The sequence below is a fragment of the Plutella xylostella genome, chromosome 3, assembly GCF_932276165.1.
Source record: "Plutella xylostella chromosome 3, ilPluXylo3.1, whole genome shotgun sequence".
NCBI lineage: Eukaryota > Metazoa > Arthropoda > Insecta > Lepidoptera > Plutellidae > Plutella > Plutella xylostella.
The window spans coordinates 5,808,657-5,825,413 of record NC_063983.1 but is presented as its reverse complement, the minus strand read 5'-3'; the positions used below and the strand labels follow the sequence as shown (position 1 = coordinate 5,825,413).

Here is a 16,757-nt window from a genome sequence, read left to right as displayed (position 1 = left end):
TTTATAGATTATCTAACTATACATACCCTAAGGTTGTCTTGAAAAAATCGCTTAAGCGATAAGACCGCCATTTTTGTACATATTTGTTAGTATTTAAGTTTTTGTAAGTTTCTTTTATGTGTACAAATAAAGAATATTCTATATATCTATCTATCTATAAAATACTTAGGTATTTGATATTTTTCATACCAATCATAAAAATTGTTAACTGTAATGAACTATCTGTCTGATCTCACAACTTATATTATTATGGGCAGATTTTTATCTTACCTAAGTTAGGCAAAGATTGCTTCGTTTGGTTTTCCAGTTCAGATCTACTGGTTTTAATTTGGTTACCTACCTACCTACCTATAGTTTATGAAATATGTGTATATCCATAGTTTAATCATTTATTTCAATGGAGTAGCTAAAAGAGTTAATGCAAGATATCAATAAGACTAAAAATGGCTTGTAGACTAATAAATAAAAATCTCATACAGCTATATATAATAATTTAATTTAAAATAATGCACTGCAATATATTTATCATTTTCAGCACAAAACTGTATTATTGATATAACATGTTTAACAGACTACTCGTCAAGTAGCATAATAATTTAGATACAGAATTAAAACTTATAACATATACGCGCCGATAATCTCGACAAATTAAATGATACTTCTAATGTTAGAGAATAACTATGTTTAGTCCTTGGTCTGGATGTATTTGATGAGGTCGACGACTCTGTTGGAGTATCCGTACTCGTTGTCGTACCAGCTGATCAGCTTGACGAAGTTGTCGTTGAGGGAGATGCCGGCGGCGGCGTCAAAGATGGACGAGTGAGTGTCGCCGATGAAGTCCGACGATACAACCTGGTCCTCGGTGTAGCCCAAGATTCCCTTGAGGGGGCCTTCAGCGGCCTCCTTGACCTTCTGCTTGATGGCGTCGTAGGTGGCGGGCTTGCCCAGCCTGACAGTCAGGTCAACGACCGAAACATTCGGGACGGGAACACGGAATGCCATACCGGTCAACTTGCCGTTCAGGTCGGGGATGACCTTGCCGACGGCCTTAGCGGCACCAGTAGCGGCGGGAATGATGTTCTGCTGGGCACCACGTCCATCACGCCACAGCTTGCCGGAGGGACCGTCGACGGTCTTCTGAGTGGCAGTGGTGGCGTGAACAGTAGTCATCAAACCTTCAACGATTTCGAAGTTGTCGTGGATGACCTTCGCAAGGGGAGCGAGGCAGTTAGTGGTGCAGGAAGCGTTAGAGATGACCTTGGCAGATGGGTCGTAGGATTCAAGGTTAACTCCGACGACGAACATAGGTGCATCGGCACTGGGGGCAGAGATGATGACCTTCTTGGCACCACCTTCCAAGTGGGCGGATGCCTTTTCAATGGTGGTGAAAACACCGGTGGATTCTACCACGTACTCGGCACCAGCCTTGCCCCATGGAATGGCTTTGGGTTCCCTTTCAGAGAAGACGGCGATCTTGTTTCCGTTTACGACCAGATTACCATCCTGAATTTCAACGGTGCCCTTGAAACGTCCGTGGGTGGAGTCGTATTGGAAGAGGTAGACCATGTAGTCCAGACCGATGAAGGGGTCGTTGATGGCAACGACTTGTGCGCCCTTCTCGACGGCGGCGCGGAGCACCAGGCGACCGATGCGGCCGAATCCGTTAATTCCGATCTTGGACATGTTGACTGTAAAAAATGAAAACAGATAAAACTTAACTGTAAACAATAACGTAAGATTGATAACAATACGAATTACAGGGAGACTTTGCAAAACGATAGTATAAAGTTACATCAGAAATGTACCTACTACTTAAATTTACCATTTTTAAGTAAAAAGCTATCGAGAATAGGAACAATTTAATGAGAAAAATATGATCAAGTTTATTGTCATGAATACTTATTATATTTATTTTTTGCAATTAATAACTTAATTAAGTATTATGTCTAGGTTTCATCATAATAATTTTCTAAGTCAAATCAACTGTAGACTTGATTACTTAGGTACATAAAGGTGTAGGTGGATTGGTAACTGTAGATAGGTAAGTACCTACTCTAAGATTGTGTATTAGTATCTATCCAGTCACCTTGAGATTACCCCTATATAATTCTAAATCCATATAAATCTGAACTACCTACTTCATAAAATCACAAGCTACTTAAATATAACTAAGTAGATGCCTCCATCTTATCATGAAAAGTCTTAACTATTACCCTAAACTAAAACAGTTGCCGGTCTTAACCTTGAACACATACGAGGTCATGTCTATAAACCTATGAATCAGATAATAAATTAATGTAAACTCTTAAAAACTGACACAGACAGTCGGGATGCCGATGCCGGTGCGTGGAGGACACGTAGAGGTCAAACACTATCCCATGAAATATGGGGTAAATACTAAGATATTGTGCAAATGAATGTATTCCAACGTACAATAAATGTAAATAAAACTTTAAAAATCACTGAACAGTACAAATTAAGTAGAAATTAATTAAAATTGCTAAAAAATATATAATACGGAACTAGGTGGCAACGTGAAATTATGTTGAAATTTGTCGTTATGAAAGATATTAGAATATAATGTAAAACAAATGAAACAATGTATTAATTTGAATATGAATGAATAAATTAATGCTGAGTATGCTTACCGATGTGTGAGCTTATGAAGTCTACGTAGATATGACACCGGCTGCGAATGCACTCCACAAATAGGGAATACAAAATGTCAGATGAAGGACAAGGCGGACACTTTCTGGAGAACCATAGACAATCTACGAATTGACTGATCAATGAACCAAAGAAAAGTCACTTTCTAGATAAGACAGTCATTTGATATTTGCAGTGTGATTATGATTAGATTACTAAAATTTTCTTGGAGAGGCACTAATAGAAGAGTCTAGTTATAATATTTATCATTTGTAAACTAAATATTTTTAATAATTTGTACCTAAACTAAAGTTGTGTATTTTAAAACTTTAACGAAGGCTCCAAAAATGCTATTATTTATGATTTAGGAGAAAATTTCCGGAAAAGCGGAAACTTGGGCTTCCGAGAAGTGATTTTTTATCACGCATTATAATAATTATAGTCCTTTCACTCAATACACAAAAGTATAATGTGTAATTAGTCCCTTCTGCATTTTATTATTTAATCTATGTGTATAAGCATTGAGTACTTGGGTACATTGTCTATGACAGTAGAGTTGGGATAAGCAAAGTTAAAGTGAAATATTACCGATTCAAAAAGTAATTATTCCGAGATCTGACACAACAAATATATTTTAAAAGATTTACGGAACACGGAACGTTTTATTTGATTATTATTTTATTACAAATAGCGGTTCTTTTAAAATAAATCTTGTAAAATCTTAGTAAAGATGGTCGTAAAAGTTGGAATTAATGGATTTGGTCGCATTGGCAGAGTAGTTTTTAGAACTTGTCTAGAAAATGAAAACATTCAAGTAAGTAAGAGTAAGCTACAATTTCTTTAACTTCTTTCTAAACATTGAAGTAGGTATTACTTATACATAGTTAATGTAAGCTAGTAATATTCGTTCAATGTTTCTAAACTACTTTTTGTTAGGTACACCTAACTACCTACAAACCATACCTATTCTAATTTACAGATCGCAGCTTTAAATGATCCTGCTATAAACGTAGAATATATCGCATACCTCATAAAATTTGATTCCACCCACGGTAGATTTAAGGGCACTGTAACTCACACTGAAACGGAGGTGATAATCGATGGTAAATTCTATTTAAATTACTTGTATTGTAGTTTACTTGTTTGCAGTGCACTGAATAAACGTTTTCTTTCTTTCTTTCTTTCTTTAATGTTTTGGAATATATTTTACTTGTACTTACCTAATTAATAGTTACTTTCATGGTACCTACGCAAAATAACAGGTGAAGTAGGTCTATTATGTGTTAATGATTATGGCGTCTGGTTAAATACCTATCTGCAGGAAAGAAAATTAAAGTTTACCACGAGAAATTACCAGTGACCATACCATGGGCGGACACTGGCACGAAGTATGTTGTAGAAGCTTCAGGACTGTTCACTACTCTCGAGAGAGCATGTGTAAGTATTATTAGTAAGTATATTAATATTTTAGTAAGTATATTGGCAGTATTGGAATTGGAACCTCTCACCTCCCACAACTTATATAATATGTATAAGCTAGCGTCCAAAGTGTTGTGGCATCATGCTATCATCGCAATACCACCCTGCGGTGTACGAAAGGATTAACTGTAGGTACCCTGTACTTATGTATTGGAATACATAATACGTCTAGCGCACCCTGGGTTGTCAGAGCTTCACAACTAGGTACTTATTCTGACTGGTTTATTTTTTACAACGCGGTGCAACCAAGGTGCAACCGACAGCCCCCCCCCCCCCCTAGTTCAGCGCTATATTTATCACTGACAAACGGAGAATATGAGCCCTGTGCTTTAAGCTAAGTACCTACTTATAGGTGTACTTACAACACAGTCCTAATGACTGTTCTTGTACTGTATCCTGGTGTACCTACTACACAGTCCTATAATGATTGGTTGTGTGATTGTGTCAGGGCCACCTGCGCAGCTCCAGCGTGCGGCGAGTGCTGGTGACGGCCCCCAGCGCCGACGTGCCCATGTTCATTGTGGGCGTCAACGAACACACCATGAGGACTGGTGAGGTTACTTAGCTTTGAGCAATAATACCCTACTACATAGGGTGTTGCAGAAGTAGTATAGTAGCTAAGCTGAAAGAGGGTCACCAAGGATGTCATTCATGTGCCGCACTTCCGACTGCCTAGGTAATGAGTGTCCGATGTCCTCACCTACTCGGAAGCAAACGATAACTGTTCAGACTCAAGTTGTTAGTTGTTGGATACAATAGGTACCTACTCTTCACGTGATAGTGTTTCGAACGCATCACATTCATCTGCATGTAGATTTTTACGAAGACACTGACCTAGGGACCATATTATTAGTCAAAGCCTCTGTTAATACCCATACTTACCTACTATGTTAGGTAACCAATATACATGGTGTTGCAGACCACAAGGTGGTATCTTGCGCGTCGAGCACCCTGTACTGCCTGGCTCCCATCATCAAGATCCTGCAGGATGTCTTCGGCGTGGAGGAGGGCTTCGTGACCAGCATCCACGCCATGACACCTTCGTTGAAACCCCTGGATGGACTGTGCTTGAGGGGAAAGGTAAAACTGGGAAGTATATCTAGCCAAAATACCCTAGAAAGCAAGCTAGATATTTCAGAAATATAATAATGGAGTTATAGAACTCTTCCCATATTTGTTGACTTAAATATAGGAGATTTTTTGAGAAACTTAAAGTACATACATACATACACGCTCACGCCTGTCTCCCAGAGGGGTAGGTTAAAAGACAAAAACAAACTTAAAGTATGCTGAATAAAAATACCTATCTATATAAGTATCTTACATATTTTCAGCACTGGCGAGACCACAGAAGCATTCTCCAGAACATCATCCCCGCGAACACGGGCGCTTGCAAGGCTCTGCCCAGGATCATTCCTCAGATCAAAGACAAGCTGCAGGGAATAGCGTTCAGAGTGCCCATAGTCAATGTGTCCGTTTTGGATATCTCCGTCAGGTAATTCTTACTGAGCGATTGTAAAGTGTATAGTAAGATCCTTCGTTTTGTGTTTATTCTTTATAAAATTTTCAGACTATCATCAGATACTAGCTTACCAATTATCGTCAAACATGTTGACCTGGCCGGAAGAACAACAATGAAGAACATTATAAAGACATCGTCGGAAGAAGCAGTGTCCTCAGACTTCATAGGAGACAGCTGTTCCTGTATTGTAGACGTCAATTCTTGTCTCCAACTCAAATCTAACTTCTACAAAATAGTATGTTGGTATGAGAACGAGTACTCCTACGCATGCAGGATCGTTGACATGATACTTCTATCGGAAAAATCTGGACAGAACAGATTGCTATCCAAAATGACTATCTTACGACCGCTTCTATCGATGAATCAAAACTTTTTGCAGCAAACAGAGCTCAGTGCACGATCTATTACTGTTTCTGATCAACTATCTCAATACAGCGATGATACCTTTATAAGTGTAAATATTTCAGAATCTAACAAAGCTTATAGAAATATAGCTCTCACATGTAATCGTTGTATGAACAGCACTCTAATGAAATCTAACATGTTTCCAAAAGTAGAGCCTGAAAAATCATTCAACACGGTTAAGCAATCTATGTTTGATGCAGCAAGCAATTCTGCTGAGGCTTTAACGGATGATACAAAAGAGCACAGTGTGAAACGCGGTGATAAAACAACTGAAACGTACTCTTATAGCACTAATAGCAAAGATAACAGTGCCGAATTAGTAGCGAAGAGAGTGAAATCCACTATGGCAATTAAAATATGGAATGACGAACATAAAGAAAAGCAATTTAAAGAGGCTGGAAATTCGTGTTTCCAACGATACGACGCAGAGCGTAGTAAAGGTTTAAATAGTTACTCGAAAACGCAAGAACGTTTGGAAGCTGTTAAAAAAGAGTTTAATAAGATGGTTAATATAACGGAAGATTTGCTGAGAAAGTCATTTAATAGCAAGATTAATATTAGTTCCGTTGGAAAAATATCAGTGCAAGAGCCTGAACCATCCAACGCAACCGTGACTACTCAGTCAGACGCAAGCAGCAAAATTTTTAACGCCATGGTTGTGACAAAACATACTTCATCAATGATATCAGATCCTCCAACTGCTCGAGAAGAAATGGCTGAATGCTCTTCCCATAAATCTGCTACTATGAAAAAAAATAAAACAGAATCCATAGATACAGTATCGTATGGAACAACTGATATAAGCAGTATTGATGATACTATCTTGAACCAGCAACAAGGCGTCACGGAAATCCAATATAAACATTCTGATACATCAAGCGATTTAGTTGACATACAGGCGTTGATATTTGACCCACAAATGTTTATCAAAGAGATCCTAGTCACCAGACCACGCGTTAAAATGATACCAAATTCATTAAAAAATACCGAAATAATCATGGAAAATGTCCTTTCCGAAATTACTAATTATCATGATAATGGCGAAGATACTATGAAAAAAGTTCATAATTCAAAGAATGGTCTCAGTGACAAACTAGTTGAATCACCTAAACACGATTTAGTTATAAAATCAAAACATGAAATTTATGAAAAAAGAAATGTACAAGTGGAAGAAACCACATGGAAACACCACAACATTGATGAAAAGCTAGAAAATTCGGATAGATATGATCAAGAAAGTATACTGAATCCAACAGAAAGGGGCATAGAGCTATGCAATAATTCTGTTTCACTTGTCCTTTCAAAACTAAAGGCTAAATCACAGGAACCACTGAATGGGAGTAATCCAATTGAGCAAATGCAATCCTCTATGAAATCAATACATAGTATGAACATAAAATCACAATCTCATGAAAATATGAAGAGGAGCCTTCCATCAACTACCCGCATTATAAACCACAACACGCCCGTAGCTAACCCAGTAAACGTGGACGAAAATAACGACCATCGCACCAAATACACAATAGATGTGAAAGAAGGCAACCACAGAATAAACCCAAGTAATTTTGGAAATATAACAAACTTATTTCGGAAAGATAAGAAATGGGACACACGCACGATTGAAACAATTTTGGAGGAATTACGGAGACGTCGTTCTGAGTTGAACAAACGTGATGAGAAACGCAACCACGATGACGAGAAAATGCGAGTCGTTGAAAGTAAACATTGTATTGCAATTAATGATTGTAAAGAGGGGAAAGACAAATGGTGGAATGACATCACAAAAATGCGTCTACATGGGACCTCTAATGTTAGCAGCGGTCGACTTGTAAGTCCTCCTATCACGATATACGAAGACCGAAGACCAAAAGAAGACATTTATGATAAATTGGACAGCATCAGCCTTACAGATTCTGAAAACTCCTTTCACATGAGAGAAAGACAGTCTGAAGTTATAACAGTGAGTGATCTGTCGAATTCGATGGACGATTTTAAGAATTTGGAAAAGGTTTGCCAAATATTAGAGATCTCTGATGACTTATCCGATAGACTCCTGGCGTCGTTGGACAATGAACCCAACACAGACTCCGCAAGTCGATGGTCCTTTAAAGAGTTCTGCAAAAGGATCAAGTTAGATGAATTCTGTAGTGAAGTGTTTGGAAGCTCCGAAATGTAGGGTTTCTTCTCATAAATTGTGAATGTTAGTAACTTAAACACGTTTGTTTTTATAATAAAAGTATTTATTTATATATTTATATTATTATTATTACTTGTGTGTACTTTTAAGGCACTTAAAATATTTATATACTTATCAAATAAATGTATGTATTTAAGAAAATATAAACTTTTAATTATGACTATTATGGATCGCAATGAATGGCAGTACTGAGTTTCATGAGGCTCAAAATTCTCTTTAACAGGCGAAATATTATTAAGTAGGTAATAATTATGTTTATCTTACTTCAAAGGTGCAGTAATGGGTTAAATCACCAATATGGCTTACATTATACAAACAGTGGTTATGGTATTTTGAGAGAGGTGATTGCATGATTCGCTTATCGTCAAATGCAAGTTAGCACATTACACAACTTTGATTCTTCTTCTTATCGTGTCGACGACAAACGAACAAAGTCGCTAAATAATACATGCCCAGAACTGGGCCACTGATACTGCACCGAGTCAGAAATCCTCGACGACCTACACCGTACAACTTTGATTGAAATAGGTCGAGTATTTTACAAATTATTTGCCTTTATAAAATGGCCTATACAAGAAACATTGAATGTTACAAAACATTGAGACTATTGGTCGAGCATTAGACACGCTCTTTTGAGTATATCAGAATCATCAAAATTAAGGTCTACAAAATTGCATCTTTATCACAGTTATATCTTGTAAAAAATAAATACGAGTAATAAATGTAACTTTAAGCTTAACAATAGGTTTCATTTCGTTAAAATAACATGTCAGGTACAAAAATATAAAAAGTAATTATTATGTAAAATGTACTTAAGTATGCTATTTTGAAGGCTGAAGAACTTCGATCATATATACCCGAAGCTGAAACACTTTATCTAGCAATACCCGCATAAAGCTAAGTGTGCGTTCCTTATAAGTTTCACTTCACAACATTCTAGTCGAAAATACCAATCCAAACACGTCAATTTCGAGTCAACCAGCTTTAAAAATTACACTAAAAACCATGAACATAAAGTACAACATACCGTATAAACTATCCATAGTTTTCCGATAGTCTGTATTCGTCGTTGCCCAATAGTTCAATTTCATTTAGGATCTTACTATTCATATTGATGATGGTCCTGGGGAAGACAGCGTTGTCGAGGTCAACGAAGTCAGCTATGACTACGTTGACTGTGTTCTGGACGTCCTGACGCGGCATGCCTGGGGTCATTTCCGCTATTCTGGGTAAAGCCTCGTTCTTGATGGGTATCGCGCATTTTGTCCGAAGATCCGAGATGAACCTGGAATTGGAGATGTTTGGTTTGTATAAAACGTTGTTGTTGTGTTGGTTTGTTTCTGGGTGTTCCACATATTAGGCAGCTTGTGTAGGTAGGTACCCTATAATTGTGAGCAATGTGCCGAAATGTATACTTGCCTAAATGCCGTAAACCGTAACGTTGTAAACACAGTAAAGATACTAGCAGAATAACATGGAAATGCGGTCTAGGCTGTCCCTAACTTTCCACCATTTTACGGCAGATGCAGGTGCTAGATGGCAGCACTGTGCAAGATTATTCTTCTAAAATCACAAGGTTACTGTGCAAATGTGAGGGAACTATTAGGGTCAATTCAGACGTACCACAACCACACCACAGCCACAACCACACCACAACCACAACCACACCACAACCACGCCGTGTGGTCGGGCGTATATTTTGTATTGACAATGAATAATCCAATTCACACGTGCCACATTTTGCCGTTGTTATCGACCACCTGTGTAATACGACCACATCGCAACCACAACGCAACCACATCGCAACGGCAACGCCGCCACGCGGCGGCGGCACCGCGGTAACCTGTTCTCCGTATTAACTGCACACAACGACGTGGTTACCACATCGCAATGACTGCGACAACGCAACCACATCGACATTTTGTCGCTGCCACAACGCAACTGCAAAATGCCGCTGTCATACTATTCACACGTAACCACAGCTTGACCACATTTTGTCGCTGCGACGTGGTGTGGTTGTGGTACGTGTGAATTGACACTTACTGTGCGCGTGCGACCGAAACAAATAAGTCTATATATATAAATAAAGTTAGGGCAATGCAAGTTAGACAATATGGGTACTGCATTACCTGAAATAAATGACTATTTATTTATTATTTTATTAATGCCCGTTTTTCGCTGTGCTGGGCGACCGTGCTTTATTACGCTTGGTTTACACGGGCTTCGTAGCTAAGCTCTTAGTACTTGTCACTATATTAAAGCCTCATAAGACAAGTGAAAAGTAATCGTTTACACGTTGGAGCCAGTAGAAGTCATTAGTGACCAGACATTCGAAATGGAACGACGCCGACTAACTAACTTGTCAAGCTGTTTACATGCGGTCAGCAAGCGACAAGTACTTAGTAAATCGTGGTGGGGGTATCGATATCGGATACTTGTCGCTTAGTAAATAGGATCGATCTCTATTCACTTGCCCTATTCACAAACACTAATACTAAGCACTAATCAGCGTGTTTACACACGAGGACTTAGTATTAGTGACAAGTACTAAGCGCTTAGCTACGAAGTCCGTGTAAACCAGGTATTAGAATAGTTCGGCAAGACACATGAATTTTTGTGTCCAGTCATTAATCTATAATACTAAACAAATACATACCTGAGCACAATGAAGGTGGGCGTAGGCGTGAGCACGGCCTGGTGCACGAAGCCGGCGCCCGGCCGCCGCCGCACGCGCCGCAGGAAGCCCAGCAGCCCCGACACCGAGTCCTGTCTCGGCCACGGGGACGGCAAGAACGAACTCGGCCAGAACTCGGCGGAGGCGAACATGAACTCGTTGCGGTATACTACGATTATCTGAAGAAATAAGGAAAATGGTCTATTTTATACCTTTGAGTTCTATTGTCTGTCGGTTTGCTGCGACTTTAAGAAACGCGCCTCAAGAAAAAAATAAAATTTACTAACACATATATATGTACCAACCAAAATAATACAAGAAAAGTAATATAGGTACAATCAATAATGGCTTTTAAAAATAGCTGATTTAAAAATTACGTGTATGGTGTGCATTTCCTGTTATTTCTGTGTTTGTGTGCAATAAAGTATTATTTATCTATCTGACTAACCTGCTGTCCCAATCTCTTCATGGAATTCAGTGTAATGCCCCCAGGGTTCAATGTTCTGGGTACAAACTTCTTCCCGAAAATATTGTGGATATTGAAAATAAGCCTGTGATGGTCTTCTGGCGTGAAGCTGTAGAAATGCTGGAAGTCCAATATCACTACCTGGAATAATAGGATAAATTGTAAATTAGTATTAAGTACTTAGTTCCACTTAAGAGTTTAAATTCCAGTTGCCATGCATGAAAATACTGATAGCAATGAAAGTTTTACCTCATCAGGGTGGTCCTCCACAAACCTGTTGATTTCTTTCAAAGGTTCTGTTATTTCTGAAGCATACAGGCCGTGGGTGAAGTAGAAGTTTTGTGTCCCCTGTTTTGTAGCAAGCCGCAAGTCAAAGTATCTGTTAAAATTAAAATATTTATTAATTGAAACTTATCATCCTGCTGTTTTATTTTATTTTAATTAGTAATTTTTTTTTATGATTTTGCAAACATGCGATCATTACGTGTACTATGAGCAGTTGTGTTAAGAGTTTGGCAAATTAGAATTTAAAATAAATATAATTTTAAAATTAAAATTAGTTATTTAAATTACATGAATGGAACAAGTCATCAAGTAATTTTGCTATGGGATGGAAATTCTACCTAATGCCAATTTGTAGCTGTTCATATGCAGATAATGCTTGAGTTACTGTCCATCTAATGATCGAACCTCGGAACAGAGGATACAGTCTTTTCAGTGCGGGCTCTGCATCAGGTGCCAGACCGCTGGATCTGTCAATGCCGTATGTCATTGAGTCATGGCTTCCTGAAACATTTATTATCAAAATATTATTAATTATAAAATTATATGTTTATTACAAGTTATTTCAACATGTGTTTTTTTTGGTGTATGGTGTGAGACTCCAAATTATAAGATTATTTCTATTATCTATTTATCTTTAAAATTATTAGGAACAAGGACAAATAAGCAGTAAAGTTATTTCTACCAAAATCACCACTGAATTAATTCATACTAAGAAAATTTGTTAAGATAAGAAAGGTGAGAAAACAAATTAGTTTACCTGGTATAGCAAGATAAATGAATGGCACATTTTTCAATACCTCGGGCAGATCCCGCATCCAGTTTTGTAAGTCTATGCTTTGTGATAGACATGGTTCACTGTTTATCGCGATAGCTGAAACAAAGTAATGATGACTATTCTGCTCTTCTTCAGGATAAATTAATCATCATCGGGCGTTGGTTATAGATGAAATCATCAGATCATTGTTAGATGAGTCACTCATTAAAGTTAAATTTAGTTCATTAATTAAACAGGCTTGAAATGAACAACCAGGCTCAGCTGATTATCCGAGGGTAGGTATATTCGAGTGAACGTCTGGGAAACTATATTTTCTTCTTGTGCAAGAAAATATAAATTAGACCTTCAAACTCTGCTTCATTTAGTTTGGAAGGAGCAGTTTCCGTCGCCATGTTATCAGAATCCGAACAGCGCAGGAACCTCATTTGCTTCTAAGTACCTATCAAGTAATACAGAATTTTACGGATTTGTGTCGGTAATAACAACAAATAACACAATAATTTAAATTTGTTTACAAAAGCAGGAACTTTTTGAAAGAACGAACCATAGAGAAAATTGATCGGAAATCACAAAAGTCAAAAGTTTTGGTCTGTGCAACAAAATGACAGTGGACGGCATGTGAAAGTTCTAAATAAAATCTCAGAATAAGGATATAATAAGTGTGCAAGAAATGAGTTTGGCTACTCGACAATAGATGGCGGTAATCAAGAAAATTATATTTATTAAATAAAAAATAAATGATATGAAATATTTTACCTTCCCGGCTGAACAACAGCAACAACTATACTACTACTAACTATTTTTTTAATACAACTTTTGCACTCTCTATTATTTATTTGATTCTTAGCCGGTAGAAGCTGCACTCTGAATGAGGAGTGTATGTGTTCATGTAATACCTACCTACCTACCTCGTAGCTCGATTAAATCAGCGTCTCGTATTATTGCAGTAGGTCTAGGTTGGAAGGTATGTAGGAAATTATGAAGTAGGTATAAATAAGGTCAAAAACAATAAATGAAGCATGAATCCATTACATGATTCATAGTTCATAAATAACTAACTACATATTAAAAAATAAGAACATAGGTATTATAAGTAAGAAGGTAGGTAAGATTATACTTACGAATTTAAAGAAGTTTAGTTACTGTGAATAGGTAGTGGTATCAATTCGTTGATCAGCAATTTTCATGAAGTTGGTTGCTAGAGGCACCATAGCATGGGAACTCTTGGAAGGAAAATCATACAACTCCCGGTCAAATGGTCCTAATGTTTGTATTAAATCATAGGTTATTAATTAAAAAAAACACGGTTCGCTAAATGAAAAATTGTAAACTAAAACAGCTAAAATCTCACGGGTTAGAAGATTCGACGGCACCGTAGCTTAGGCGTTAGTGAAGCTGCCTGCGAAGCTTGGGGCCGCGGGTTCGAATCCCGCCAGCCAGGGCAAACATTCGTGTGATGAGCACTTGTGTTTGCCTTGTGTCTGGTTGTCCTTTATGTATTTAATATGTATCTATCTATGTAGATATATCAGCTCTCCGACACCCATAACACAGGTTCTGCCTAGCTTGGGGTCGGATGGCCGTGTGTGAGATGTCCCCACATATTTATATCCCTCACATATTTAAGATGAGATTTGGGAAGGTTTCCACGGTATTATTATAAGTACCTACTTAAACAAAAGGCCTTCCCTTTAAAAATATGCAATCGGTTTTAGATAATAGATAACGAAGAGTTGGGACTGGGACGATGACCTCAGTCAAGGAGCCGGCAGCGGCAGTGGTTGGAAGTGCTAGGAGCGTAGGAGCTAGGACAGTGTTAGCTTATCATCATCTTATCATTATACTGTTCTACTAAACTATGGGACTATGAATACGTAACTATGGGACTGCCTGAAATAAAATGATTTTATTTATTTATTTATTTAACTGTTTGTACAGCAGTCGACCATTGCAGGGCAGCCTGATGATGGTGAATAATAAGCCAAGTTAAATCTAAATGATACGGAGTAGGTTCTCAGGTAAGTCCCATAATAGGAAGTTTTATGAATGAATTAATATCTCAGATACGTACAACCTAGATCTAGATGAATAAATTATTACATACTTACATAAAAACTTATAAATTATTATTAACGATGTATCTAACTCTATACTCGTATGTAGAATTTATAACTTTCCTGTTGGCAACATGACGTATCACAGTCGTAGGTAACCTATGTAGCTAGGTAGGATTAATTCATTTTGAAATTATGTACCGTGGCCTGCAGGGAATCGTAACCACTCTTGAAGGGACATTACTAAGAGGGGTCAGGTTTCTCTGCAGGTAGTGTTTATAGCTGCTCTTAGATTCTCTTAACACATTGACAATATACGATACTAAAATATCGTTTTAGCTGACCAACCCATAATAAGTAGATAAGCACCTACTCTGATAGATCAGAGATCACTAGATAACTTGCAGTTGTAGCTATCTACGTATTAATTAATAGCAAGAAGTGAATGAAACTTTGGACCTACCAATGAGTAGCAGTCGTTGGAACTTCATACCGGCAGCTTCCTTCAACCAAAGAGGTGTCTTCAAAAAGTGTCACTCGTAAACTTTGCAAGTTAAACACAACCGTTATTCTTTGTTTATTGTAATTCAAGTACACTGCCCCGAGAATGGACTTCAAATGAGGTTTATCACGGATCAAGTATGCTGCCGATTACATCGCGGTAAATCTTACGAATAAAAAACAAATCAAATCCACCGGCTAACTCCTGGCGTTACGCGCTCACTTGTTTCAGTTTTCAAAGTTTTCGACTGACTATTGTGTTTGGTGCCAAGTTATGTGAAAGGTGGTTTACATAAAGTTTTTTTTGTACTTAATTCGTAAGTATTTGTGGTTGCTCTAAATATAACGGTGTGACCTTGATTTTTTTGCCGGTTTTTTCCATTATTACTTACTTGGAGCTTGCAGTCAGGAAATTTAATTAGCGTCCGCGACAGATACAGGTAGGTACCTCGCTGCGTACAAAGTTTTTGTCGCTTTCTCCTGCTCGTATGCGGTTTCTCCGAGTTGCTTTCTGGTGTATTTATATATCTACCTACCTATCAAACTAAGCAATTTTTGTTCCTCGAAAATTGACGAAATACGCAAAAACTATATAATCTCCCATACTAAATACCACCAACACAATTTATAAGGAAAACTCATAAGAATATAATCTTTTGCAAGAACAAAATAAAATCTCCTTTTGCCGACATGACGTTGACTAACGGGACAACCTGTATATAATTATGCTATTAGCCAGCATAGCACAGACTCATTGTTTCAGACCGAAATTCAAACCTCGTTTACGTAGCGACTTTGTGCTACGAAATCGTAGCTCAATCTCGCGCGTTGAATTCTTTTGAACGTTAAAGTGAAATTGAATAAAAATCTGTTAGAAAGATATCTAAAAATACTTTAATGAAATGGTAGCTTTCAAATGAGCAAGCAGTCTACGTAAGTACATGAAAACTTCAATAAACTCTGCGAAAAATGTTAAACAAATCATCATCATTTTTACTAAACTCTCAAATCTTACTGACATAAATTTCCTTTAATCTTGATAAAACTTCTAATGATTATTGATTTCAGGAATCTCTTCGTATGATTTTTATTCATGATCGATCTTGAAACCTTGACTTGAATGCATCGTAAGTAGATACCTCATTACCTTCATGATCATTCAAGCGAAACCGAAAAAATACTTAACGTAAGTAATATTATATCATACATACATGTATGTCTAGATACTTTTGAAGTTTTCCTGACGCTGAGGATATCCCTGGATGGACCTACGGCGCGGCAACGTTGCCGAGCCGGCCAAAGCTTTGGCATCAATTCCAATAAAATAACTTAACATTTTATTAAAACAATATTATGTTATTGGGTGTGTTATAATATAAGGTACTTGAGTATTCGCACATATCTATACAGGGATCTCAGAAAAACGTTAACCTTTAGCGATATAATACAAACGAGCTCGCTAGAAGCAGCTTCTAAAAGCTTTATTTCACCTTTCAGTTTACAGACAATAACATCTACAAATGATATAACTTTGTCTTATCTTTGACCAAGGAAACTACCTACATACATATATAGCTAGGTCTCTGAAAGTAACACTGGTAAAATACTTACCTTGGTGGGATGCAAAAGAAGAAGAGAACACTATAATTATGATGATCATATGGTGATGGCATAGATCGGCTTGAATAGCAGCCACGCCAACTGCATACACGGAAACAAATAGGATACCATTTCTAGATTTAGGTCACAGCAG

At 37.6% G+C, this 16,757-nt stretch overlaps 3 protein-coding genes across 3 annotated transcripts; 1 reads left to right on the top strand and 2 right to left on the bottom strand.

Moving 5' to 3' along the window:
• Positions 1-478: 478 nt before the first annotated feature.
• Positions 479-2,712, bottom strand: Gapdh (glyceraldehyde-3-phosphate dehydrogenase). Its single transcript, NM_001309122.1, is given in 2 exon segments — positions 479-1,688; positions 2,649-2,712. A coding segment is annotated over 1 exon segment (999 nt). The 5' UTR covers positions 1,684-1,688; positions 2,649-2,712; the 3' UTR covers positions 479-684.
• Positions 2,713-3,286: 574 nt separating this feature from the next.
• Positions 3,287-8,303, top strand: LOC105388171. The gene is made up of 7 exons (XM_048623686.1): positions 3,287-3,460; positions 3,626-3,749; positions 3,968-4,083; positions 4,574-4,676; positions 5,045-5,205; positions 5,460-5,620; positions 5,696-8,303. Exons 1-7 carry the CDS (start codon positions 3,377-3,379, stop codon positions 8,226-8,228), a joined length of 3,282 nt encoding a protein of 1,093 aa, XP_048479643.1. The 5' UTR covers positions 3,287-3,376; the 3' UTR covers positions 8,229-8,303.
• Positions 8,304-9,161: 858 nt separating this feature from the next.
• On the bottom strand, positions 9,162-13,011 carry LOC105388170 (PI-PLC X domain-containing protein 3). Its single transcript, XM_011559036.3, has 7 exons — positions 12,793-13,011; positions 12,432-12,545; positions 12,013-12,175; positions 11,639-11,768; positions 11,372-11,530; positions 10,906-11,102; positions 9,162-9,534 (listed from the first exon to the last, which is right to left on the bottom strand). The coding sequence occupies exons 1-7, from the start codon at positions 12,872-12,874 to the stop codon at positions 9,285-9,287; spliced, it is 1,095 nt and encodes a 364-aa protein (XP_011557338.3). The 5' UTR covers positions 12,875-13,011; the 3' UTR covers positions 9,162-9,284.
• Positions 13,012-16,757: the final 3,746 nt, after the last annotated feature.